At 51.7% G+C, this 20,215-nt stretch overlaps 1 protein-coding gene across 1 annotated transcript; it reads left to right on the top strand.

Moving 5' to 3' along the window:
* Positions 1 to 10,408: 10,408 nt before the first annotated feature.
* On the top strand, positions 10,409 to 20,002 carry LOC311217236 (cholesterol 7-desaturase nvd-like; the record flags this gene model as incomplete). Its single annotated transcript, XM_084299102.1, has 7 exons — positions 10,409 to 10,712; positions 14,527 to 14,715; positions 16,046 to 16,224; positions 17,259 to 17,384; positions 17,676 to 17,795; positions 18,293 to 18,469; positions 19,841 to 20,002. 7 exons carry the CDS (start codon positions 10,409 to 10,411, stop codon positions 20,000 to 20,002), a joined length of 1,257 nt encoding a protein of 418 aa, XP_084155228.1.
* Between the last annotated feature and the right edge of the window lie 213 nt (positions 20,003 to 20,215).

Below are 20,215 nucleotides of genomic sequence, written 5' to 3' on the forward strand. Positions count from 1 at the left end.
GGCACCACCACAGAGCACGGGGAAACGCCTGCGTCTCTCTCAGGCCATGCCTCCCACCGGGCCGTGTTGTCCTGGCACCAGGAACAGCCCAGATCACAAGCTCCAGCAGCAAGCTGCAGCCAGCGCAGACGTTGTCACTGCACGACTTCCACTCTTGCTGTGTCCTCAGGCTCTTTGATCATCGGAAGGCAATGGGTGCACACAGGGTTTTCACAGGGTGGAAGCTGTGTAAATGGCAGGTACAACTACACCCACCGGCTGATCCACATGTGGACTCTGTAGCAAGCAGTGGTCTTTGCTCTTCCTGTGGCTTCCTCCTGGCACGTCATGGCAACCTTCTTAGCCATGGTTTGGTGCAAGAAATTAACAGTTGCCTGTTAGCAATTAGCATATGCATAGCATGATCCTTCTCTTTATGCCTGGCACCTTCTGGATGCAGGGTATTTGGGCAAGAGCATGAGACCAACCTCTGTGTGGTGTCTGTGCTTGTGAATGGTGCAAATCCTCCCAGGCCAGGGTGAGTCCCCGTCAACTGAAAGTCTGCACAGGAGCAGCACTGAACCCAGCTGGAATTTCATCTGCCTTGGAGTAAGGCATTGTAGTGGGTTTATGTGGCAAGGTTTTGGTAGCAGGGGGCCATAGGGGTGGTTTCTGTGAGAAGGATCTAGAAGCTGCCCCATGTTTGGGAAGGGCCCCACTGCTGACCCGAGCTGAGCCAATAAGCGATGTTGTTTTGCACCTCTGTGACAGCATATTTAAGACAGGGAAGAAAACGCTGCACCACACAGCAGCTGGGAGAGTGAGAGGAGTGAGGAACAGCCTTGCAGGCACCAAGGTCAGTGAAGAAGGAGGGGGAGAGGTGCTCCAGGCGCCAGAGCAGAAGTCCCCTGCGGCCTGTGGTGAGGACCATGGTGAAGCAGGATGTCCCCCTGCAGCCCACGGAGTACCACGGTGGAGCAGGGTTCCACGCTGCAGCCCGTGGAGGAGACCACGGTGGAGCAGGTGGCCCTGCACCAACGGAGGCTGCCACCTGTGGAAGACCCCTGCCGGAGCAGATTCCGGGCCGGACCTGTAGCTTGTGGAGAGGAGACTACACAGGAGCAGGTGACCTGGCAGGAGCTGCTGCCCATGGGGGAGCCAGGTTGGAGCAGTTTTCTCCCGAGGGATGGACCCCGTGGTACGGACCCATATCTGGAGCAGTTCTGGAAGAGCTGCTGCCTGTGGGAAGCCCACGCCGGATCAGTTCGTCAAGGACTGCATCCCGTGGGTGGGACCCCACAGCACAGGGGACAAGAGTGACCGAGAAGGAGCGGCAGAGAAGAAGTGCTGTAGACTGACCATAACCCCCATTCCCCCATTCCCCTGCGCCGCACGGGGGGAGGAGGTGGAAGAGAGTGAATGGGGGGGGAAGGTGCTTTTGGTTTCTTTCCTTTGTTTTCTCACTTCTCTCGCTTGTTAGTAATAGGCAATAAATCTTACTATCTCCCTATGCCGAGTCTGTTTTGCCCGTTACAATAATTACTGTGTGATCTTCTCGTCCTTATCTCAACCTTTGATCCCTTTTCATCATATTTTCTCCCCATTCCTCTTTAAGGAGGGGGAGTGAGAGAGCGGCTGTGGTAGAGCTCGGCTGCCCACTCGAGCGGAACCATGACAGGCATCAGTCCCAATGAGGGAAAAGATAATATGAAATTTCATAAATGAGGAAATGAAGCATTAGGAATATGCAAGTCTTGCCAGTCATCATGGAGCTGCCAAACAAACTAAATTCCTCTTTTGAGAAAGTTAAAATGTAATTGGTAACTGCAAGGCTGTAACACAGGCTGTGGTAACGCCTTCTGTGTACAGCTGCACAACACAGGAGTGGTTAAGCTGATGGACGAAGATTAGCAAAGAACTGTAAGTGGCGGCAGGCGTTCCTACAGGCATGACTGGATCTGAGAGGTGGCTGGCACTTCATTGTTTTTGCCACTGCTCTGGAAGTAATCACTGCTGATAAATTTGTGAAATAGCATACAGTTGGATTGTTTCATAAACTGAGCACACTGAAACATTTTAAGACAGCACAAAGCTGAGAAAATAGAAGCAGGTATTATTGGTCCTGCCCTTGGGACAGGACTAACACTGGCTGGAAAGACGGCCTCCAGTACTGACCGGGGATCACTGCACATGAGTTTCAAAGCCCAGAAGAGTTAGTGTTGTCCTTGGATGAGCTCCTGAGTGGTCAGAGCAGCAGCAGGTGATGGCTTGAATCTCTGCATAAAGCACGGGAGGACCCCAATGGGAATACTGCCCACGGATGTGGAGACTACATTATTTACAGAGGCTGAAAAACTGGAAAAAAGGTTCCCAGAGGCTATTTGGAGGATGAACTCCTCATGCTATAGAAGAGGTGCAGTGGCTGAAGACAAAGCATGTTGCCTGCGGTGTCAGACACTGCCTACCTGAGCAATGACAGACCGCTACCTGGTGCTTTCCCCAGGGCTCTCCATGCTGGAGGAGCTGTCTCCAGGCTCTGGAACACACATGGGGCAGGCAGGATGGTGAATGTGCAACATGGCTTTTCTGGTGCCCAACCCAGCCTCCTTGCACAGCCTCCATTCCATGGTTGGAGCCTGTTCCTACTGCTCACTGGGGAATCCCATGCCCTGGGAACCTTGCAGGCATGGATGGCTGGGGCTGGGGCAGGAGAACAGCAGTGACCCTCCCCGTACAGGCAGGCAGTGGGCAGGGGCGATGGGCAAGGAAGGGCTGCAGGGGCCACTTTTAGCACCTCGATACCTGCCTGAGGCTGGCGCAGTATCCTATCCAGGCAGCCTGCTTGGGAATGGGATTTGGGCGAGCAGCAGGGATGCAACGGGAGGACTTTCTCGTCACTGGCCATCCAGCCAGGCTGGCAGGCAGTAGCATGCCCACAGGAGTTGTTTCTGTGGTGGGGGCTGCAGGGAGCACCGGGATGGAGACTGAGGTGAAAGTGCCAGAGCAGCCCTTTGGGTTGAGCTGTTGGTGTTGTACATTCTGCCTCTGTCTCCACCTCTCTTCCAGTTGGTGTCCTGGATGGACTGCAGTCACTGAGCAGGTCTTGTGCTCTCCCTACATGCTTTCTCAGACAAGAGGGCCCCAGCTCAGCCTTTTCTGCAATTTGGTGGAGCTGCCAAGCAGCAGCTGCCCTGTTTGTAGTGCTCATCCTTGTTGGCTTCGCTCAGCTCTCCCTGCAGGACACAAGACCTAGGGCTGTGGAAACCTTTGCCACCCTCCTGAGCACAGCATGTATCACCTCTACAGTCCTGTCATCATGTGAAGAAGCTGCAGTTTTCTGAACAGGCAAGGAGAGACTGGGGGGAGGATGGGACATGAAACACCATTTGCCAGAGGAAAAGATGGTGAGAAACTGTAGTGGGTTTACGTGGCAAGGTTTTGGTAGCAGGGAGCCATAGGGGTGGTTTCTGTGAGAAAGATCTAGAAGCTGCCCCATGTTTGGGAAGGGCCCCATTGTTTTCCAGATCTGAGCCAATAAGCGATGTTGTTTTGTGCCTCTGTGAGAGCATATTTAAGACAGGGAAAAAAACGCTGCGCCAGACAGCAGCCGGGAGTGAGAGAACAGCCTTGCAGGTGCCAAGGTCAGTGTAGAGGGAGGGGGAGAGGTGCTCCAGGCGCCGGAGCAGAAGTCCCCTGCGGCCTGTGGTGAGGACCATGGTGAAGCAGGATGTCCCCCTGCAGCCCACGGAGTACCACGGTGGAGCAGGGTCCCCCGCTGCAGCCCGTGGAGGAGACCACGGTGGAGCAGGTGGCCCTGCACCAACGGAGGCTGCCACCTGTGGAAGACCCCTGCCGGAGCAGATTCCGGGCCGGACCTGTAGCTTGTGGAGAGGAGCCCACGCAGGAGCAGGTGACCTGGCAGGAGCTGCTGCCCATGGGGGAGCCAGGTTGGAGCAGTTTTCTCCCGAGGGATGGACCCCATGGTACGGACCCATATCTGGAGCAGTTCTGGAAGAGCTGCTGCCTGTGGGAAGCCCACGCCGGATCAGTTCATCAAGGACTGCATCCCGTGGGTGGGACCCCACAGCACAGGGGACAAGAGTGACCGAGAAGGAGCGGCAGAGAAGAAGTGCTGTAGACTGACCATAACCCCCATTCCCCCATTCCCCTGCGCCGCTCGGGGGGGAGGAGGTGGAAGAGGGTGGATGGGGGGGGGGAAGGTGCTTTTGGTTTGCTTTTTCCTTTGTTTTCTCACTTCTCTCGCTTGTTAGTAATAGGCAATAAATCTTACTATCTCCTTATGCCGAGTCTGTTTTGCCCGTTACAATAATTACTGAGTGATTTTCTCATCCTTGTCTCAACCCTTGAGCCCTTTTCACATATTTTCTCCCCATTCCTCTTTGAGGAGGGGGAGTGAGAGAGCGGCTATGGTGGAGCTCGGCTACCCACTCAAGCGGAACCACAACAGAAATACAAGAACAGTGTTGAGGAATTGAGAAGGGACTGAATGCGTGGATATGCACAGTCAAATGGACTGTAGGAGCAGGTAGAAATTTTCATTGTAATAATTTTCTAAGGGAAAAGCAGCATTCACAAATCTGAAATACTCTGTAGGGAAAATTTCATTTTGACAAAATCCCCATTTTCTGATGGAAAAAAAAAGCCATGAAGTGGCTGGGCTGCAGCTGCCTGTACGCCGTGTATGGGGAGTAGGACAGCCTTCCCCAGGGACACCCAGCTCCCTGGGGCTGCTGGGCAGAGCTGTCACTGCTGGGTGCTTCCTGCACATTTTCACCATGAAGGATGCTGGGGCCTGGGCTCAGGTAATGCTGTGACAGTCACCACAGTTAACACAGTGGCAAGTGTCTGGGCACAGAGCACATGGGGGAGCCCCAGCCATAACACATACCCACCCTCTATGTGCTCTGTGAGCACCTCCACTGCCTCTCTATAAGGGGGTTCAACTCAGACAGCCCCTTGCTCTCCTCTCTAAACTCATGACTCAGCCACGCTGCCCTTCCCAAGCACCTGCCCTTGCTGCCAGCGAGCTGGATGGGACGCACAGAAGCCCATTTCAGGGCCATCAGCATGGCTGCTGAGAAGCTCAGTCCAACAGCCTAGGTGCCTGTGATAAAGCTGCATCAGGATGTGGCTGCCCTGCTTGACGAGGTAGTGCTGTCACCTGGGGCTGTCACATTTGTTTTTTTTGTCTGCAGGGACCCTATGGAGACACCAAGACACCAGAGGCTGCTGTTGCACCATTCCTGCTCATCGCGAGACTCAGCAGTGTGTCTGTGCAGCACCTTACCCGCATGAGATGGCCTGACCTTCTGAAGGAGCTGGAGGCATGTTGGAGGGCCAAAATTCCCTACAAGGACTGTACAAGGTTCTCCAGGCAGGTGTGACTGCAGGTAGTGACAGGCTCCTTGTAGGCAGAGGTTGTCAAATGGAGAGTGAGACCTCGGGGCATGCCCAGCCTCTTCAGGGTGGGATGAAGCTGAGAACAGGGAAGGAAAAGTGTGCCAATGGACAAAGTGGCACTCCAGAAATTGTAACCCCTCCAGAGCCAACTGTCCTCAAAGCAGGACATTATCTTCACAGTGATGGGTGCAGAAATGTGCAATGGTTCCCACCTCTGCACCCCTGAAGCCTGCTTTTGGGGTAAAGCAGCACACATCTCCTCGGCAGAGCCCCTTCATGTGCATCCCTGAGCCTTCCAGTTCCCTCCCAGGAGCTCGTCACAGTACTGAGAGCTCTCCTCACCTCGTGCAGCCCTGCTCTGTGATGCCCCCACACCCTGCCTGTGAAGAAAGGCTGGAAGAGTTGGGGGCTTAATAAGAAAGGTGGAGAAAGACTTTTTACCAAGGGCTGTAGTGACAGGACAAGGGGTAATGGTTTTAAGTGTGAAAGAGGGTAGATTTAAGTTAGACATAAGGAAGACATTTTTTTATGATGAGGGCAGTGAGACACTGGAACAAGCCTGGAGAAGCTGTGGATGCCTCATCACTGGAAGAGTTCAAAGTCAGGATGGACAGGGCTTTGAGCACCCGATCTAGTGGGAGGTGTCCCTGGAAGGGACCAGATCACCTTCAAAAAGCTCCCTTCCAACCCAAACCATTCTCTGATTCTGTGATTCTATGGCATGGGTCTGCCTAGGACGCCTCAGTTCTCTTGGCTTCATGCTATTGCTGGGAAATGTTCACATCACTGTGAATGTTTAACTCGCTCCAGGGGCTTCCCACCCCGTGCAACTCCCATGTGAATGCTCCTTACCCAGGGAGAACAGAAAAAATAGGGGACTGCTTTCCAACCTGCCCTATGTGGCTTTTTTAAAGACACCAGGCATAATGAGTGTGAGGCATACAGCCTCAGGAATAGCTCTGGAGGATGCTGAGCAAGCCTGACGACGCCAGAGCTGGCCCAGTTGTGTCAGTATGGCAAGCAGGGGCAGAAGCCGTGTGGCACCAGGCTTTTTACTGCACTTGATGTGCCTCACCCCAGAGCCAGCTGGCAGGCTGGAGCTGGATCCCGGGTGTGCTCCTCCGCGTGCCAGAACAGATAATTGGTGGGTTAGGGCTCAAACACAAAATCCAGAGCACAGGAATGTGACAACTGACATGCCCCTCTGGAGGGCTGTGCCCTCCTGTCATGAGTGATTGATATTTGCAAGGAGATCAAAACCTTGTTCCTAAGGACACATTGAGGACTGATTGCACAAGTTTTGTTTGATTATGAAACAAGCCTAAAAATAAAGAAAAACATGATGAGACTAGGATAAGCCATGTTGGATTTGAAGAAAACATTTCTTTCCTTATCTCCTTCCCTTAAGGTGCACTCACATAATACACGCACTGCATAGTGCATCTGGAAAGCAAGAAGCACAGTCTTGAGGTAGCCTTCCTGGAAAGATGAACACACAGGTAGAACCCTTATCTGATGAAAAATGTCACTGAGATACTTTGTGACCAACAACCCCCTTCTCCAAGGCTTCATTCCCCTCCTGCAATCCCATGAATTGCCTTTTTTTTTCTGATTTTGATCACCACATCAAGACCCAGCTCTGCTCTAATGCAGAAACCTGCTAGAAAGTCCAAGCCAATACAAAGATTTCTAATGTCAGCCAAACACCACATTCTTCCTTTACTATTTATTTATTGATTGATTGATAGAGCTAAACTTAATGTTTTCTGTCTCTGGAAACAAAGGAATCCTCTGTACCATAACCACTGCTCATTTATGTATCAAACGTAGGGATTGACAGATTTCAGTCTTGGATAGGTAACTCAACAAACTCAGGAGCATGCATGCAGAATCAGGGTTTTGTACATGTTGAAAGGCATTCAGCATTATACACACTACTTCAAGCCCCCAAAAATCTTTAGTATAGCTGAGTTTACTACATTACCAGTCAAAAAACTCTCAATATATCCTAACATTGCATACAAAGAATGAAAGGGAAATTTCTGCACTGAGCTTGTTTTTCCCCTCCAGCCTGGGCTCTTTCAGCCCAGTACTGCTCATCCCCTACCCCAGAGACAGGCACCCAGGAAGAGGAGGACACAAGGCACAGCCTCACACCCCTCATGGGCACAGAGGTTTTGTGCTGCTCAAGCAGCTCCTGGGTGCTTCTGCTGTTGTGCCACCCAGGAACACCCCACGTCTTCTCCTGGACCCTTTAAGTCCATCTATAAATGGCTCTTGTGCTGTGTGTACTGCTTAGAACTGCCTTCATACACCATGGGCTGTTCCACTCTTGTTTTCTGCCACGGTCTGTAGAAGCAGAGGTTCCTGTGGAGCCCACCAGCTGTGCCCAGCTGCTGGGAGTTCTGTGCCCCACCAGCACCCTGGAGCCCCCCGTGTTGTCCGTGTGTCCTTTTGTTTTCTCACTTCCTTTCTGCCCACTCATAAATTCCTTCAGACCTGGAAAAGTGTAAAATATGAGCTTAAATGGAAAGTCATAGATTGAGACCTATCTAGTTCAGGGACCGATAATGGGTGTGTCAATTGCCTTCTGATTTTCAGACTTCAAGTATTTGTTCTCACGCCTCCTGTAGGTGCCATTCCCTGCTTCTGATCACAGCCCTCATTTCTCGGTATCACCTCTAGGTTTACTCCATGCAAGATGAGGTGGCCACCATTACATGCACCTTGAAGTTCACCAGACGTGCAGATGGTTTCATGCTCTGTTCCCAATTACATTCCTAATTATTGTCAAAGGAGGGATATTACACCTTAAAGCTCATCAATCATTTTTTCCAACTGTATCAGTGCATCTAACAGAAAATATTACTGTTCTCTATCGACCTAGCCCCTCTTATATGCTTAGATCATCATGTCTACAAAAGCACTAACGCTAATTATTCCTAGAGTTGCATTTGTCTTTTTTGAGCTGAGTGGAACAGTGAGAGGATGAGATCAGAGACCAAGTCGAGTAACATGCCGATCTCTTTCCTAGTGCCAATTAGTAGCTAACCCTCTAGCTAGTGTTAGTCTTCGCCACATGCATTACATTTCAATGGCAGACACTGCTGTTTGCCTGTCAGTCACTGAGAGATTTGTAAGGTTTATTTTGCAGTAGTTCATAGTCAACTTTACATTTTACGGTAGTGAATAATTCAGAACCATCTTAATTAGGCGATTTAGACATCTGTTTATCCTGTTTCTCAGTTCCTTCATGAATAGGCAGATACAAATGCAGATCCCCACTCTCCATTGTAACACCTGAGCATTTATTCCTTTTCCTTGTTTCCTGTCTTCTCACCAATTAAAGAAGCAAAGAGGATTCCTCTCTTGTTACTTCAGGCTTATTTAAGGGCCTTTTGCAACAGGTCTTAGAGGAAGTGTCTTGAAAGTCCAAGTGAACAAAGCATGAACTTGTTCAGCTGTGTATTGTGTCCTAAGGTCTCTTGGTGAGACACAGATTCTACTTAGAAACGTGCTGTTGTCCCTTCCTCAATGGAGCATACTCATTCCTGTGCCTGAGAGCCCCTTCACTACAGTGCCTGGTTGGCTTGACCAGCACAATGTGAAGATTCCTTGGTCTGCTAATCCCCAAACTGACATAAAGTCTCTGTTTTAGCACTGTGGATGTATTTTTTTACGTGCTTTTATGCCCTTAGTAAGTTACTCTTGAAAATCCCTCTTTGTCCTGCCCTACTTTGACTAGATATTTCACTTGTTCTTCCTTGTTCGTTGTTCTTTTTCCTCATTCAGTCAGGACTTGCAGCCTGCCCCTCTCTTAGGGATGTCTGTTTACTTCCTTCTGGGTTGTTCAGTATCCTGCATGGCTGCACTGGCACTCTCCTCTAGAAAAGGTTTCCAATAGATCAGAAATATTTACCTGAACATTTAGTAAGGGGTCTTCATGCCTTTCAACCTGTCTGAATTCACCCTTTTGGATGCTGGTTTTGCTTCAACCAGATGCTCCATTTCTGTTTGCTTTTCCCTTTTCAATTACTTAGTACTATGTAGAGTTTGGGGGGTGGTTTCTATGCCTGGAAATCCCTGGCTTTATCTACATGGTTGGCAGCAGGTGGGCTTTCTACAGTTGCCTCTTGAACTGTGCAATTCTTAGGACTAAATCAAGCTTTAATTCCCTACCTCATTCTACAGCAAGCTGTAATGCTTAAGTAACCTGATCTTTCCTTGGCCCTGATTTGTCCTCTCTGCACGAGAGCATCCCTTCCTTTTTCTGTACTGGCAACTCTCTGAGCTGTCCTCGGACTCCAAGGGACACATTAGAGTTCTGTCAGGCAGTTGCTGTCACAGCCAACCCCAACACCAGCCCCATCTTTCTGGGAATGAGATAGCAGCCCAGGAGGGTGATGTGGTATGCATTGATATAAATAACCCATCAAACAGAATTTGTACTGCTCCTTCTGAGACAAACTTCCTTCTGTGGAAGTGGAGTTCCCTTTGCAGCAACTTGTGCTCACTGCCTCTTCTTACTCAAGCAGATGATGATAGGACAAAGGGAAATGGTTGTAAACTAAAAGAAGGGAGATTTAGATTAGATGTAAGGAAGAAATTCTACACAATGAGGGAGGTGACACCCTGTCCCAGGCTGCCCAGAGGAGCTATGGGTGCCCTATCCCTGGCAGTGCCCAAGGCCAGGCTGGGGGCCCATGGCGGGGGTTGGAACTGGATGGGGTTTAAGGCCCTTCCAACCCAAACCATTCCGAGATTCTGTGATTCTACAGTTCTGTTATTCTATAGTTCTATGACTCCGTGACTCTGTGACTGTGATTTTTTGTTGCTGTGTTTCTTTGCTGTGCACCTCGCAGCCCGCGGGGGGCTGAGCCACAGGAATCGTCAGCCGCCGCAGCCCGGGGGTGCCTGAGGGGTGTCGGGGGTGGGAGCTGCCCCCCAGCCCCACCCGGGCGGGGCTGGCCGTGCTATAAGGGGCGGCGGCGGCGGGACCGGGCGCGCTATGGGGAGCGCGTGGTGCGGAGCGGAGTTGCTGGCGGCGGGGCTGGGGAGCGGGGCGCTGCTCTTCCTCCTGCTCCTCCTCCTCCTCCTGCTCGTCGTGCTGCCGGGCTGCTGCCGGCCTCTGGAGCTGCGGCGGCGCCGCGGGGAGGTGGGCTCCCTGCCGGCCGCGGCCCCCCGCCTCCCCGGCCTCCCCCGCCGCCCCCGCCGCCCCGGCGCCCGGCCGCCGCCGTACCCCAACGGCTGGTATCGAGTCCTCGACTCCGCGCAGCTGCCCCCCGGGACCGTCCGCAGCCTGTCCCTGCTCGGTGAGTCCCCGACGGGCGTCCCCGTTCCCTGGGCCCGGGATGCTGGCCAGGCTGCGGGGCATCCCCGACGGCGGGGCATCCCCGGCATTCCCGATCAACGCCGTGCCCGTGGGAACACCCCTGATGGGTGTCTCGGCCAGGGCACTGGCACCGCACGGCGGGCATCCCTGACGGGCCCCCGGGACATCCCTGCCCCGGGCGTCTGCACTGGGGCACCGGGACAGCTCCAATGCATCCCCACCTGGACATCCTCAGCAGGACATCCCCACCAGGGCATCCCCACCAGGGCATCCCAGACATCTCCACTCCACCGGGGAATGGGGGCATCCCTACTTGGGCACAGGGACATCCCTGCCTGGGTGTCTTCGTGGGGGCACGAGGACACCCTCACCCGGACATCCTCACAAGGGCACTGGGCACTCTGCCAGGGTATCCAGCCAGGGCACTGGGCCATCCCAGCCAGCACCCATGCTGGCTCCCTGCCCTGGCTGTTGCCAGTGTGCAGGACATCTCAGCCTGAGCATCTCTGCTGTGGTCTCTGCTATGGCACTAAGGCATCTCTGTTGGGGTATCCCTTCTGGGGCACCCCACACAACACCTACATGAGGGCACCAAGCATGGCACAGCCTTGGCTTTTCCACAGGCACCAGGTACCCCAGCTGGGGCATCGTGGCACAGGCTCACTGTGCGTGTGCAGGGCACCCCTCTGGGCTTCTTCTGGGACAACAGGGCACCTCACTGCCTGGTTCCCCTCCCAGGCACTGCTGTGCCCACAGCTCCCCCTGTCCTGGGGCAGATCAGGTCTCACAGCCACATCCAGAAAAGTCTCCTAGGTTGTCGAGGGTCCTTTTGCCTTGAAGATGGTTTGGGACTTGTTCAGGTGCCTTCCTCATCATAAAGGAGGTTTCTGCAATGAAGTCCCTCAGATTCAGTGTTGGTGTTTTATTTTAGATCTGTTTTCAAGAGCCATCTTCTCCTGTGATGTTTTGTTTCTTTGTGTGTCGGGAACTTTCCAGTTCATTATGTACATCCTGGAGAGCCCTTGCCAGCCTATCAGTTGCATCACTTCATTGTCTACCTGAAGCCTGGGCCCTGGTACCCAGTCCTCCAGGTCTAGCTAAAACGTGCAGGTAAAATCATTTCACCTTGCAGCATGATGGTAGTTTACTGGTGCCAGGAAGACTATCAGTAAGTAAGAGAGTTAAACAACCCAGAACTTCCAAGTCTGTGTTTAATTTATCTGGGATAGTCTCTGAGCATAGCCTTGAAATGTGGCCCTGCTCCAGAGACAGTGAGCAAGAGGAGATGAAGAAAAATCTCTTGACTTGGTCCCTGCATGACCTGACTTTGGGGACCAGGTACATTTCAAACCACAGCACAGAGCATGCAGGAAAGCCGCAGGCTCTCCTGAGGACTGCTGTGTCCTGCAGCTCTGTTGCCTGGGGCTTGCTGCAGTGAAGCTGCTCAGACCCCAGGGGAGGCTCCTTTGCAACAATGCCCCTGAGCGAGTCCTCTGGGCTCTCTCCCAGCTTCTGTCCCCAAACAAGAACTGCATGATGACCTTGTGTCTCTTTCTGTGCCTTGTGTTATTCCTGTCATAATTGCCATTCATTTTCCATGAAGAAAATAGACTAATTTCACATGAAAACATCTGTGCCTGTATGTGGCTCTTAAGTTCTAGATATTCATTTACAACAGAGTTTCTTAGCATATATTAGGCTGGGATATTGTCCTGCCACATGGGGAGATAATCAGATTTGATGCACCACCCTAAGCAAAGATCAGCTTCTCCTCTGGCTCTGCTGGCTCCGGAGTACAAAGGCTGGAGATGAAAGCAGTGCTAGCTCAGGAGTCCCAGGAGAGGAGTTCAGGCAGCCCCACAAGGCTCTGACCACAGGTACCACTTCAGCTCTTCATGGCAGATGAGTTCCAGACCCGGTGTAAGAAGGAAAGCTCTAGAGTTGGGACCTTCCTGGGCAAAGCAGCAGGGCACAGGGCTGTTCTTTGGGACCCCCCAGGAACCTAGGCTACAGTTACTCTGACCCGCCCAGAACCACTCCTGCACCACTGCTCCTGGTGACCCTGTGTCACCTCCAACAGCTGTATGAGCTGAAATGTCTCCTGGCATAGCCCCCCTTTGCTCTGAAATTCAGGTCAGGCAAAGAGGCAGTTTGGTGACAGGAGAAAATGCTGATACAAGGAATGACTGGTTGCTGCCTGGGGGCAGGGGAAGGACCTGCACCTCTAGTACCTCCACTCCCCTCACCAGCTGCCAGCAGAGGTACCAGTGCCTTCCAGCAAGGCAGCAGTGCCAGGCGTCCTGGATAAGAAGGCACCTCCAGGCACTGCAGTAAAACCATGTTTTTCTGCCAGATAGCAGAAATAACCTTTTCTAGGTTTGAAGGCTGGGGAAGTTTTCACTGTTCTGTTTTCTTTGCCCAGGACACAAAACCAAAGGAAGTAGCTTTGTGTAGCTCACAGTGTGTCACTAGTCATCAGTGTGGCTGTCTGGGAAAATGTGGACAGAAGCTTAGTTTGGTCTTTGGACTTTAGTTTGGACTCATTTCTTACTGTTTGAGTGCTAAGGTACAACACCAGCTATAACAATCAGATTTCACAAGCTGATGCGTTAATACACGTGCACTGCATGGCACATCGTATGGAAGAGAGGACCATGGAGCACCCCAGCCTTTAACTCACTGGCTGCATCCATATGAACAGCCCCCAGAGTGCTTCTGAGCCCCCAGACCAGCCAGGACACAACTCAAGGGGATGAAGGGACAGGTCCAGCGTTGCTCTCAGGCCAGGTCCTGACGAGCAGCCCCTCTCCCACAGCATGGTGCCACAGCATCGAGGTGTGCAGCTGCACAAGAGCAGTTTGCACTGTGCCAGGAAAGTGTCTGGCACCAGGTTTGTCCCTTGGGGCAGAGCAATTTTGGAGGTGACGGCCTGGCACTCAGTGCAGTCATGGCCTCCTCGCACAGCCACGTGAACAGACCTACGGCTATAGCACGGGCACAGCCTCTGTCTCTCCAGAAGCCAAGGCAAATTTTGCAAGTTTTTTGCTGAGCTAGCAGGGTGCTGCCCTGGGGGCAGGGGGGAGGAGTGTGATCCCAGTGAGCAGAGACAGATGTCAGCGGGGCAAACATCACGTTGCATTGGGGCAGAAGGAACTTGACCCAGCAGCAAAGCAAAGCAAGTCTGGGTGTCGGGGCAATGCAGCCCTAGCTCTGCCAGCGCTGGCTCCATCCCTCCCTGCACGGAGCTGGCTGGGGCAGGAGCTGCCTTTTGTTTAGGCAGAACCCCCCTGCCGGGGAGGTGACGGGGCTCTGGCTCAGCCAGCCCTGCCTGAGGAAGGGATTCTGTGCTGAGCTGCTGGGCTGTGGTGCATGCGGCTCTTGGAGGCCAAGAGCAAACAGAGCTCCTCCTTTCAGCCAGATTTTCCTGAAATTCACGAGCCCACGCTCTCCTCTAGACGTCTTGGGCAAAGGGACAGGAACGGGGCTCTCTCTACATGCAGCCACTGCTCTGCTCTACCTGGAGCCCCTCTTTAGCAGAGGGAGCATCCCACGTTTTTACACATTTCTGTGGAGGCGGCTTTTCTCCTTCAGCTGAACCAGGCTCTGACAGCCCAGAGAACGGGTGCTGAGGGTGGGAGCCGTGCGGGGTTGGAGGCAGCTGCTGCGGCCGCCCGGTGCCCTCTGGTGGCTGCGCGGACGGGGCTGGGTCCCGGGTCCCGGATCCCTGAGCCCACCTGGCCCTGCCCGGGGCTGCTGGCTTTAGGGACACGCCGATAACCCCCCTCTTTCTGCAGGAGAGCATCTCGCTGCGTTCCGCACCCGGGACGGCCAGGCCCATGTGGTGGACGCTTACTGCCCTCACCTCGGTGCCAACCTCGCTGCCGGCGGGCGCGTCGTGGGCGACTGCATCGAGTGCCCCTTTCACGGCTGGCAGTTTCGAGGAGAAGATGGAAAATGCACCAGCATCCCATATGCTGAAAAAGGTGAACCTTTCCCGCATCTGCAGAAAGCACCTGCAGTATTGTTAGTGCCCTGGGCATTGTCCTAAAAAAATATTTAAAATATTTCAGTAGAGAAAAGTGGGAAAGTGGGCTTCATAATAACTCACCATCCCTCCCCCCCCTCCCCCCCCCCCCCCGACCTTCCCTGTGTTTTGCAGCACCCTGATTCTCCTCCTGGGTTGTCCATGTTGTGACACAATGTTCCAGTGCCCTTGCACATGTTAGATGATAGATGGGACTTTAATTTGGTTAACCAGCCACCCTTCACAGTTTTGATAGCCTGACAACTCCTGCTGACAGCAAGCAGTGTATCTTCAAAGATTTTAACTTGGACTTGTGCATTACACCACCAGGCATGCAAACAAAAAGTGTCTGTGTGATATATACCAAGAAGCTACTGGGGTTCAGAAAGTATTCTGTATGCTACAGTAATAATTTATACCATGTCAGTGCTTAAATCTGTGGTCTTGACATTGGCAGAATAATCTCTTGATGGCAATTTTTTCTCTTTTGAGGATTAAGGGAAACTTTTGGTTAGAACCCAGGAAGACTTTTCACACACATCCACCTTTTAGATGTGGTTTGTGGTGATTGTGTAGGGAGAACATCTTACTTAAAGTTATCATGTAACAATTACTTGCATTAATTGAAATAAATTACCAACTGTGTGGCTGAAACCAGTAGGTTTACTTTGAATTCTGCTTAAGACTGGGTTTACTAATTTCCCTTAGAAAGTCTATTTCCTCTAATTGGGATTGATTGGGATAGCAATGAAATCACTGAGTAGCAGCAAAACTCATTCTTTCTACTAAACAGTCTATTTTTCTAGAAGTGGAAAAATCATACTCTCCATATGTGGTAAGATAAACAGCTTCTAGATTGCATCAAACTGCAATTATTATTATTTTTTTTTTACCCTATATGCTCACTCGTGAGCTGCATTTGAATGAAAATTTGATTCCAAGTAATGAGTAAAGTTGTGTTTCATTACAAAATGAGAATGAATACTTTGGACATACACGCACACTTGCCAAAATGCACTGTTTCATAGGAAACTGCTTTATTCAGTCATGATTACTGTGTTTTATGAAGGGAACATAACTGCAAAAAGCTGTCCAGCTGCCAGTTCAGGCCAGATGGGTCAGGTTGTTTTAAACAGACAGAAAGGCTGCCTGCATGCCCAAATGTCACCAGGCAGTCTGTGTCACATTAATACTGCCCATAAAATGAGCTCTGAGCCATAGTCCAGGACAAGGTGACCATCAGCACCCCAGAAACACTGTGTTAATCCAATTCTTTTCTTTCCCTGCAGTGCCAGATTTTGCCAAGGTCCGGACGTGGCCATGCTGTGAGGTGAACGGGATGCTTCTGCTCTGGTACCACTGCGACGGGACCGGCCCAACGTGGGCTGTGCCCGAGCAGCCACAGATTGCTGCCAAGGAGTGGGTGTTTCGGGGACAGACAGAGCACTTTGTGGACGCCCACATCCAGGTAGCACTGGGGCAACACCTGGGGCACATCTGGGGCTGGGTCCTCTGCTGGAGTCCAGTTCAGGGATTTCTCCTCCCAGATGACACGTTAATGGGCATCTTCTCCCAGTTAACCCAGTGCCACTGGGCAGCTGCTTCTGCCAGCAGAGCCAACACCTAGGAATGCATCACTGTGCAAGAACGTGGCAGATGTTCTCCATATGTAGGGTCCATGGGCTGTTTGAGAGACAACAGATGTCCTGGGTGGCACTTAAAGGGAATCTCTTAATTTGCTTTGATCTATATCTGATGTAGTTTTTAAAAAAGATTCTTCAAGGATTGCTGCACTTATTGTCAGGAGGCTTTTCAACTCACTGATGACAGCAATGGAAACATACGGTTATCTTGCTGTTGATGTTCATAATCTCCATCATATGCTGACAAATGTGCCAAGCCAAACAAAATGGCTGCAGTTTCTGTTGTCTTGGTGGAAATGAGGGAGGAAAAGGGAGAAGTTTTGCGGCCGTAAGCAGAAGTGAACCACTGCACACAGGTCTGTGCTATGGCCAGACTGTGCTACTCACCAAGCTGCAGGAGAGGTGGTGTACTTGAGTAACAAAGCAGTTAAAACCTCAACAAGTGACCTGATGCGGGCAGGCTGGTGGGGTTTACAGGTTTACGCTGGTTTAAAATATGTGAAATCCAGATTAGGATCACAAACACAAAAATGCTTCATTCTTTACAATTTTTCTAGGGACAGAGGAAGTTTGGAGTCCCAGCATGTGTGGCTACAGAAGTTAACGTGTTTAGGTTAGCTTAATATTAATGCTGAATGTTCTAGCTGCACATTAAATTATTTTACATGCTAGTTAAGAGCTGGTCCCAGGTCAGTGAGTGCTCAGACCCCACCTCCACTCCCTGGGCTGCCTCTTGCCACGAGGTGAGGGCCCTGGGCTATGCTGCAATCACACCACTGCTGCTGCAGCACTGCTGCTACAGACAGGCAGCTCTTGCCCAGGTCAGCTCTCATCAGCGATAAATTGTTCCCTCTGGCAGGAAATCCCTGAGAATGCAGCAGACACAGCTCACCTTGCCTTTCTTCATGGACCGTCTTTTCTGAGTGGATCTGATCTGAGATACACCAAGTCCAAGGTGTGGGATTTTATGAAGCATGTCTGGAAGGTAGGACCCTATGTCGCCTTGTGGCCACAAGTAGGTTGAGGTCCCTGAGGCCAGGTCCTCTTTCTGCCTCAGTGCTTGAGTCCTACCTCACCTCTTCTGCCTCATCCCTCAGTCTTCAGTTCAAATCTTTTTTCTGTACCTCAGTGGTTTTAGCCTCACTCCCTCATCTGTGCTTAGCTCTAGATGCCCTTCACAGCCTCCCTTCAGTCACCCTCTCGCTGCTACCTCCCCTCAGCCCATGCTCTTGACCCCTGGCTCTTGGGCTGAGCCGCTCCTTCTCCACCCCTCCAGGCCGAGTGGCAGCCGGAGCCCGAGCCCAACCAGCATTGCTCCCGCATGCTGCTCCAGCACACTGCAACCGTGTTCGGGAAGCGCTTCCCCTTGCTGGACTTGTCGGTTTCAGCCAGGCAGGTATGTCCTATGTGCCATGAAATGCCCTGTATGGACACCAGGGAAGGCAGGTGGCTTGATGAGCCACGGACACGGTGCCTGCCCCGTTGCCCTTGCATCCTGACCGGTCCCTTTTACTTACACAAAACCATATTTCCTATCTGCCAAGTGAGCCTATTTGGTGAGGTAGCTTGCAGAAGCCAAGGGCAGGAGGTTGCATTAATAGCAGTGAGCATGAGCTGCACAATCAAGTAGGGCAGGGTGTTTTCTTGTCTCACAAATGAAAGCTGGTGTCGGCAGGAGCAGAGACCTCATGGATGTGACTGAACTACCCCTTCCTGCTGGATCTGAGAGCAGGGTGACCACCAGCCCCTTGAGCTGAATGGCGTGGTAGGCCAAGAGGACAAATCCTTGCCTGCCTGCTCAGAGCAGCCTGTCCTACCAAGGGCATCGGAGCTGCTGTTCCAGCAGTGGGGCCGCTGGGCACTCTCCTCTGATGGTGTGCTCTTGCTCTGCAGGTGGGGCCAGGGCTGGTTTTCCTCATCTTTGAGCATGCTTTCCTGGGCCATGGGGTCATCCTGCAGACTGTGACACCACTGGAGCCTCTCGTGCAGAATGTGGTCCACAAAATCTACTACCAGAAGAATGTGCCGGCCATAGTCCCCAAGTTCATACTGAGAGCAGAGTGTGTACAGGTAAGGCTTCTGAGGAAGAACAGCCAGAAGTGATCCTCTGGACCTTGCTGGATGTTGCATAAAGTAACAGCCAGCCCATGTGGGCTCAGAGATATGTGGGAGCAAAATAGTCTTGGGCATGATCCTTTCAGTGCTTGGCACGATCTTTCCATTTCAGGGGCCTGAAGAACTAAACTCAAGGTTTAGTGAAGAGGGTCCCTGCAGTGGCTCATCTGTTTATGATGGTGGAGAGATGCTAGCCATCTGCAGTGGGTGGGGAACTGGGGTACAAGGGTTAGGCCACCTCTCCCAGGTTGTAGAACATCTTTGAAAGGTCTAATAACTGCATCCAGATTTCCAGCACCCCAGGCTGGTACTTTAAAACTATCCAATATCCTTCAGTGATAACTGTGCCAGGAAATATCACTGCTAATAAATTATAATGAGATTTGGCAATTCTTGCCCCTCCTGACAGAGTTTTTTCCAGGTCTTTACAAAAAGGATTCATAAAAGTGGAGGGAGAGCCCTCCTGGATGTCTCCAATCCCACCTGGAGCAAGACCATGGCCAAGTTCAGGCCAGGCATAGAGCTGTCTAGGAGCTTTGAAAGGAGACTGCCCCCTTCGGGGTGACCCATTCCATTACTGCTCTACCCACGGTGTTGATTTTTATTTTTAATGTCCATTTGGAACTTCTCAACCTGAAACCTGTGGCTGTTGCTCATTATACCAGGTGGCACTACCAAGATAAATCTTACTCTGTCATCCCTGTAACTCCCTTTTAAGCAGTCAGAATAGTTCATGTCATTCCCTTCTGTCAGGGGTTAAAGCATGGAAAATGTTTGGTCTGACCAGAGGGCACCATAGTAAAAATTGCCAAAAGACGATTTTCAGATGCCAAAAACCTACCCCAAATCAAACCTAGCTTTGCTAGCTTGTATTGTTTAAATGATCATTTAAATTTATGCATTCTTACTAATGCGAATAAGCAGCACTTATTTCTGCAGAGATGTCTTTGTGGAGGGAAACTCCATGTCTTACTGGGTACATATCTGAGTGGAATTTAAGACACCTGTGCTTAATTTATAGTGCCCTGGTTGGCTGGAGCTACCCAACAAATCAAAAATCTCAGGTGGAGCTGCTCCTACCTTCACAACCTCCACTCATTTTCCAGTATATCCCATGGCAGGGGCTGTCTAAGCTGAAAGTAGCTCCTTGTTTGGGAGCTGCAATGGGCTAAATGTCTGCTAACTGCAGACAGAGAGCAGTGGTGCTGCAGTTTAAAAATAGTCCCACACCAACCACTGGGAAGAAATGCTAAAAAATAAACCTAGTGTGCAGGCAGCATGCACAAAGCTGCTCATTCAGTTTCCTCACCACCCTTCTCTCCCCAGTTTGAGCGAGATATAACCATCTGGAATAACAAACAGTACCTGCTTAAGCCGCTGCTGGTCAGAGAGGATGCGAGCATCCAGAAGCACAGGCGCTGGTTCGCGCAGTTCTACAGCGAGAAGAGCACGAGGCCCTCGGCACCGAAGGAGGGCCTGGACTGGTGAGGATCCTGCTGCCCTCTGCAGTACAGCTCTCAGGTGGCTCCTGGTGGGCAGTGGTGCTGTGCAGACTTGAAACCCCTTGTGCTCATGCTGCTGCAGGGAAGAGAGCCTAAGCCCTGGCGTTCCCCCTTTTTCCCTCTGTGTTCAAGGCACTTGAAGCCCCAAGGCTGTAAATGCCTGCTGTTGCAGTTCTGCTGTCATATATGTTCTGAATTT

The sequence above is a fragment of the Netta rufina genome (genome assembly GCF_964035555.1).
Source record: "Netta rufina genome assembly, chromosome: 20".
Lineage (NCBI taxonomy): Eukaryota > Metazoa > Chordata > Aves > Anseriformes > Anatidae > Netta > Netta rufina.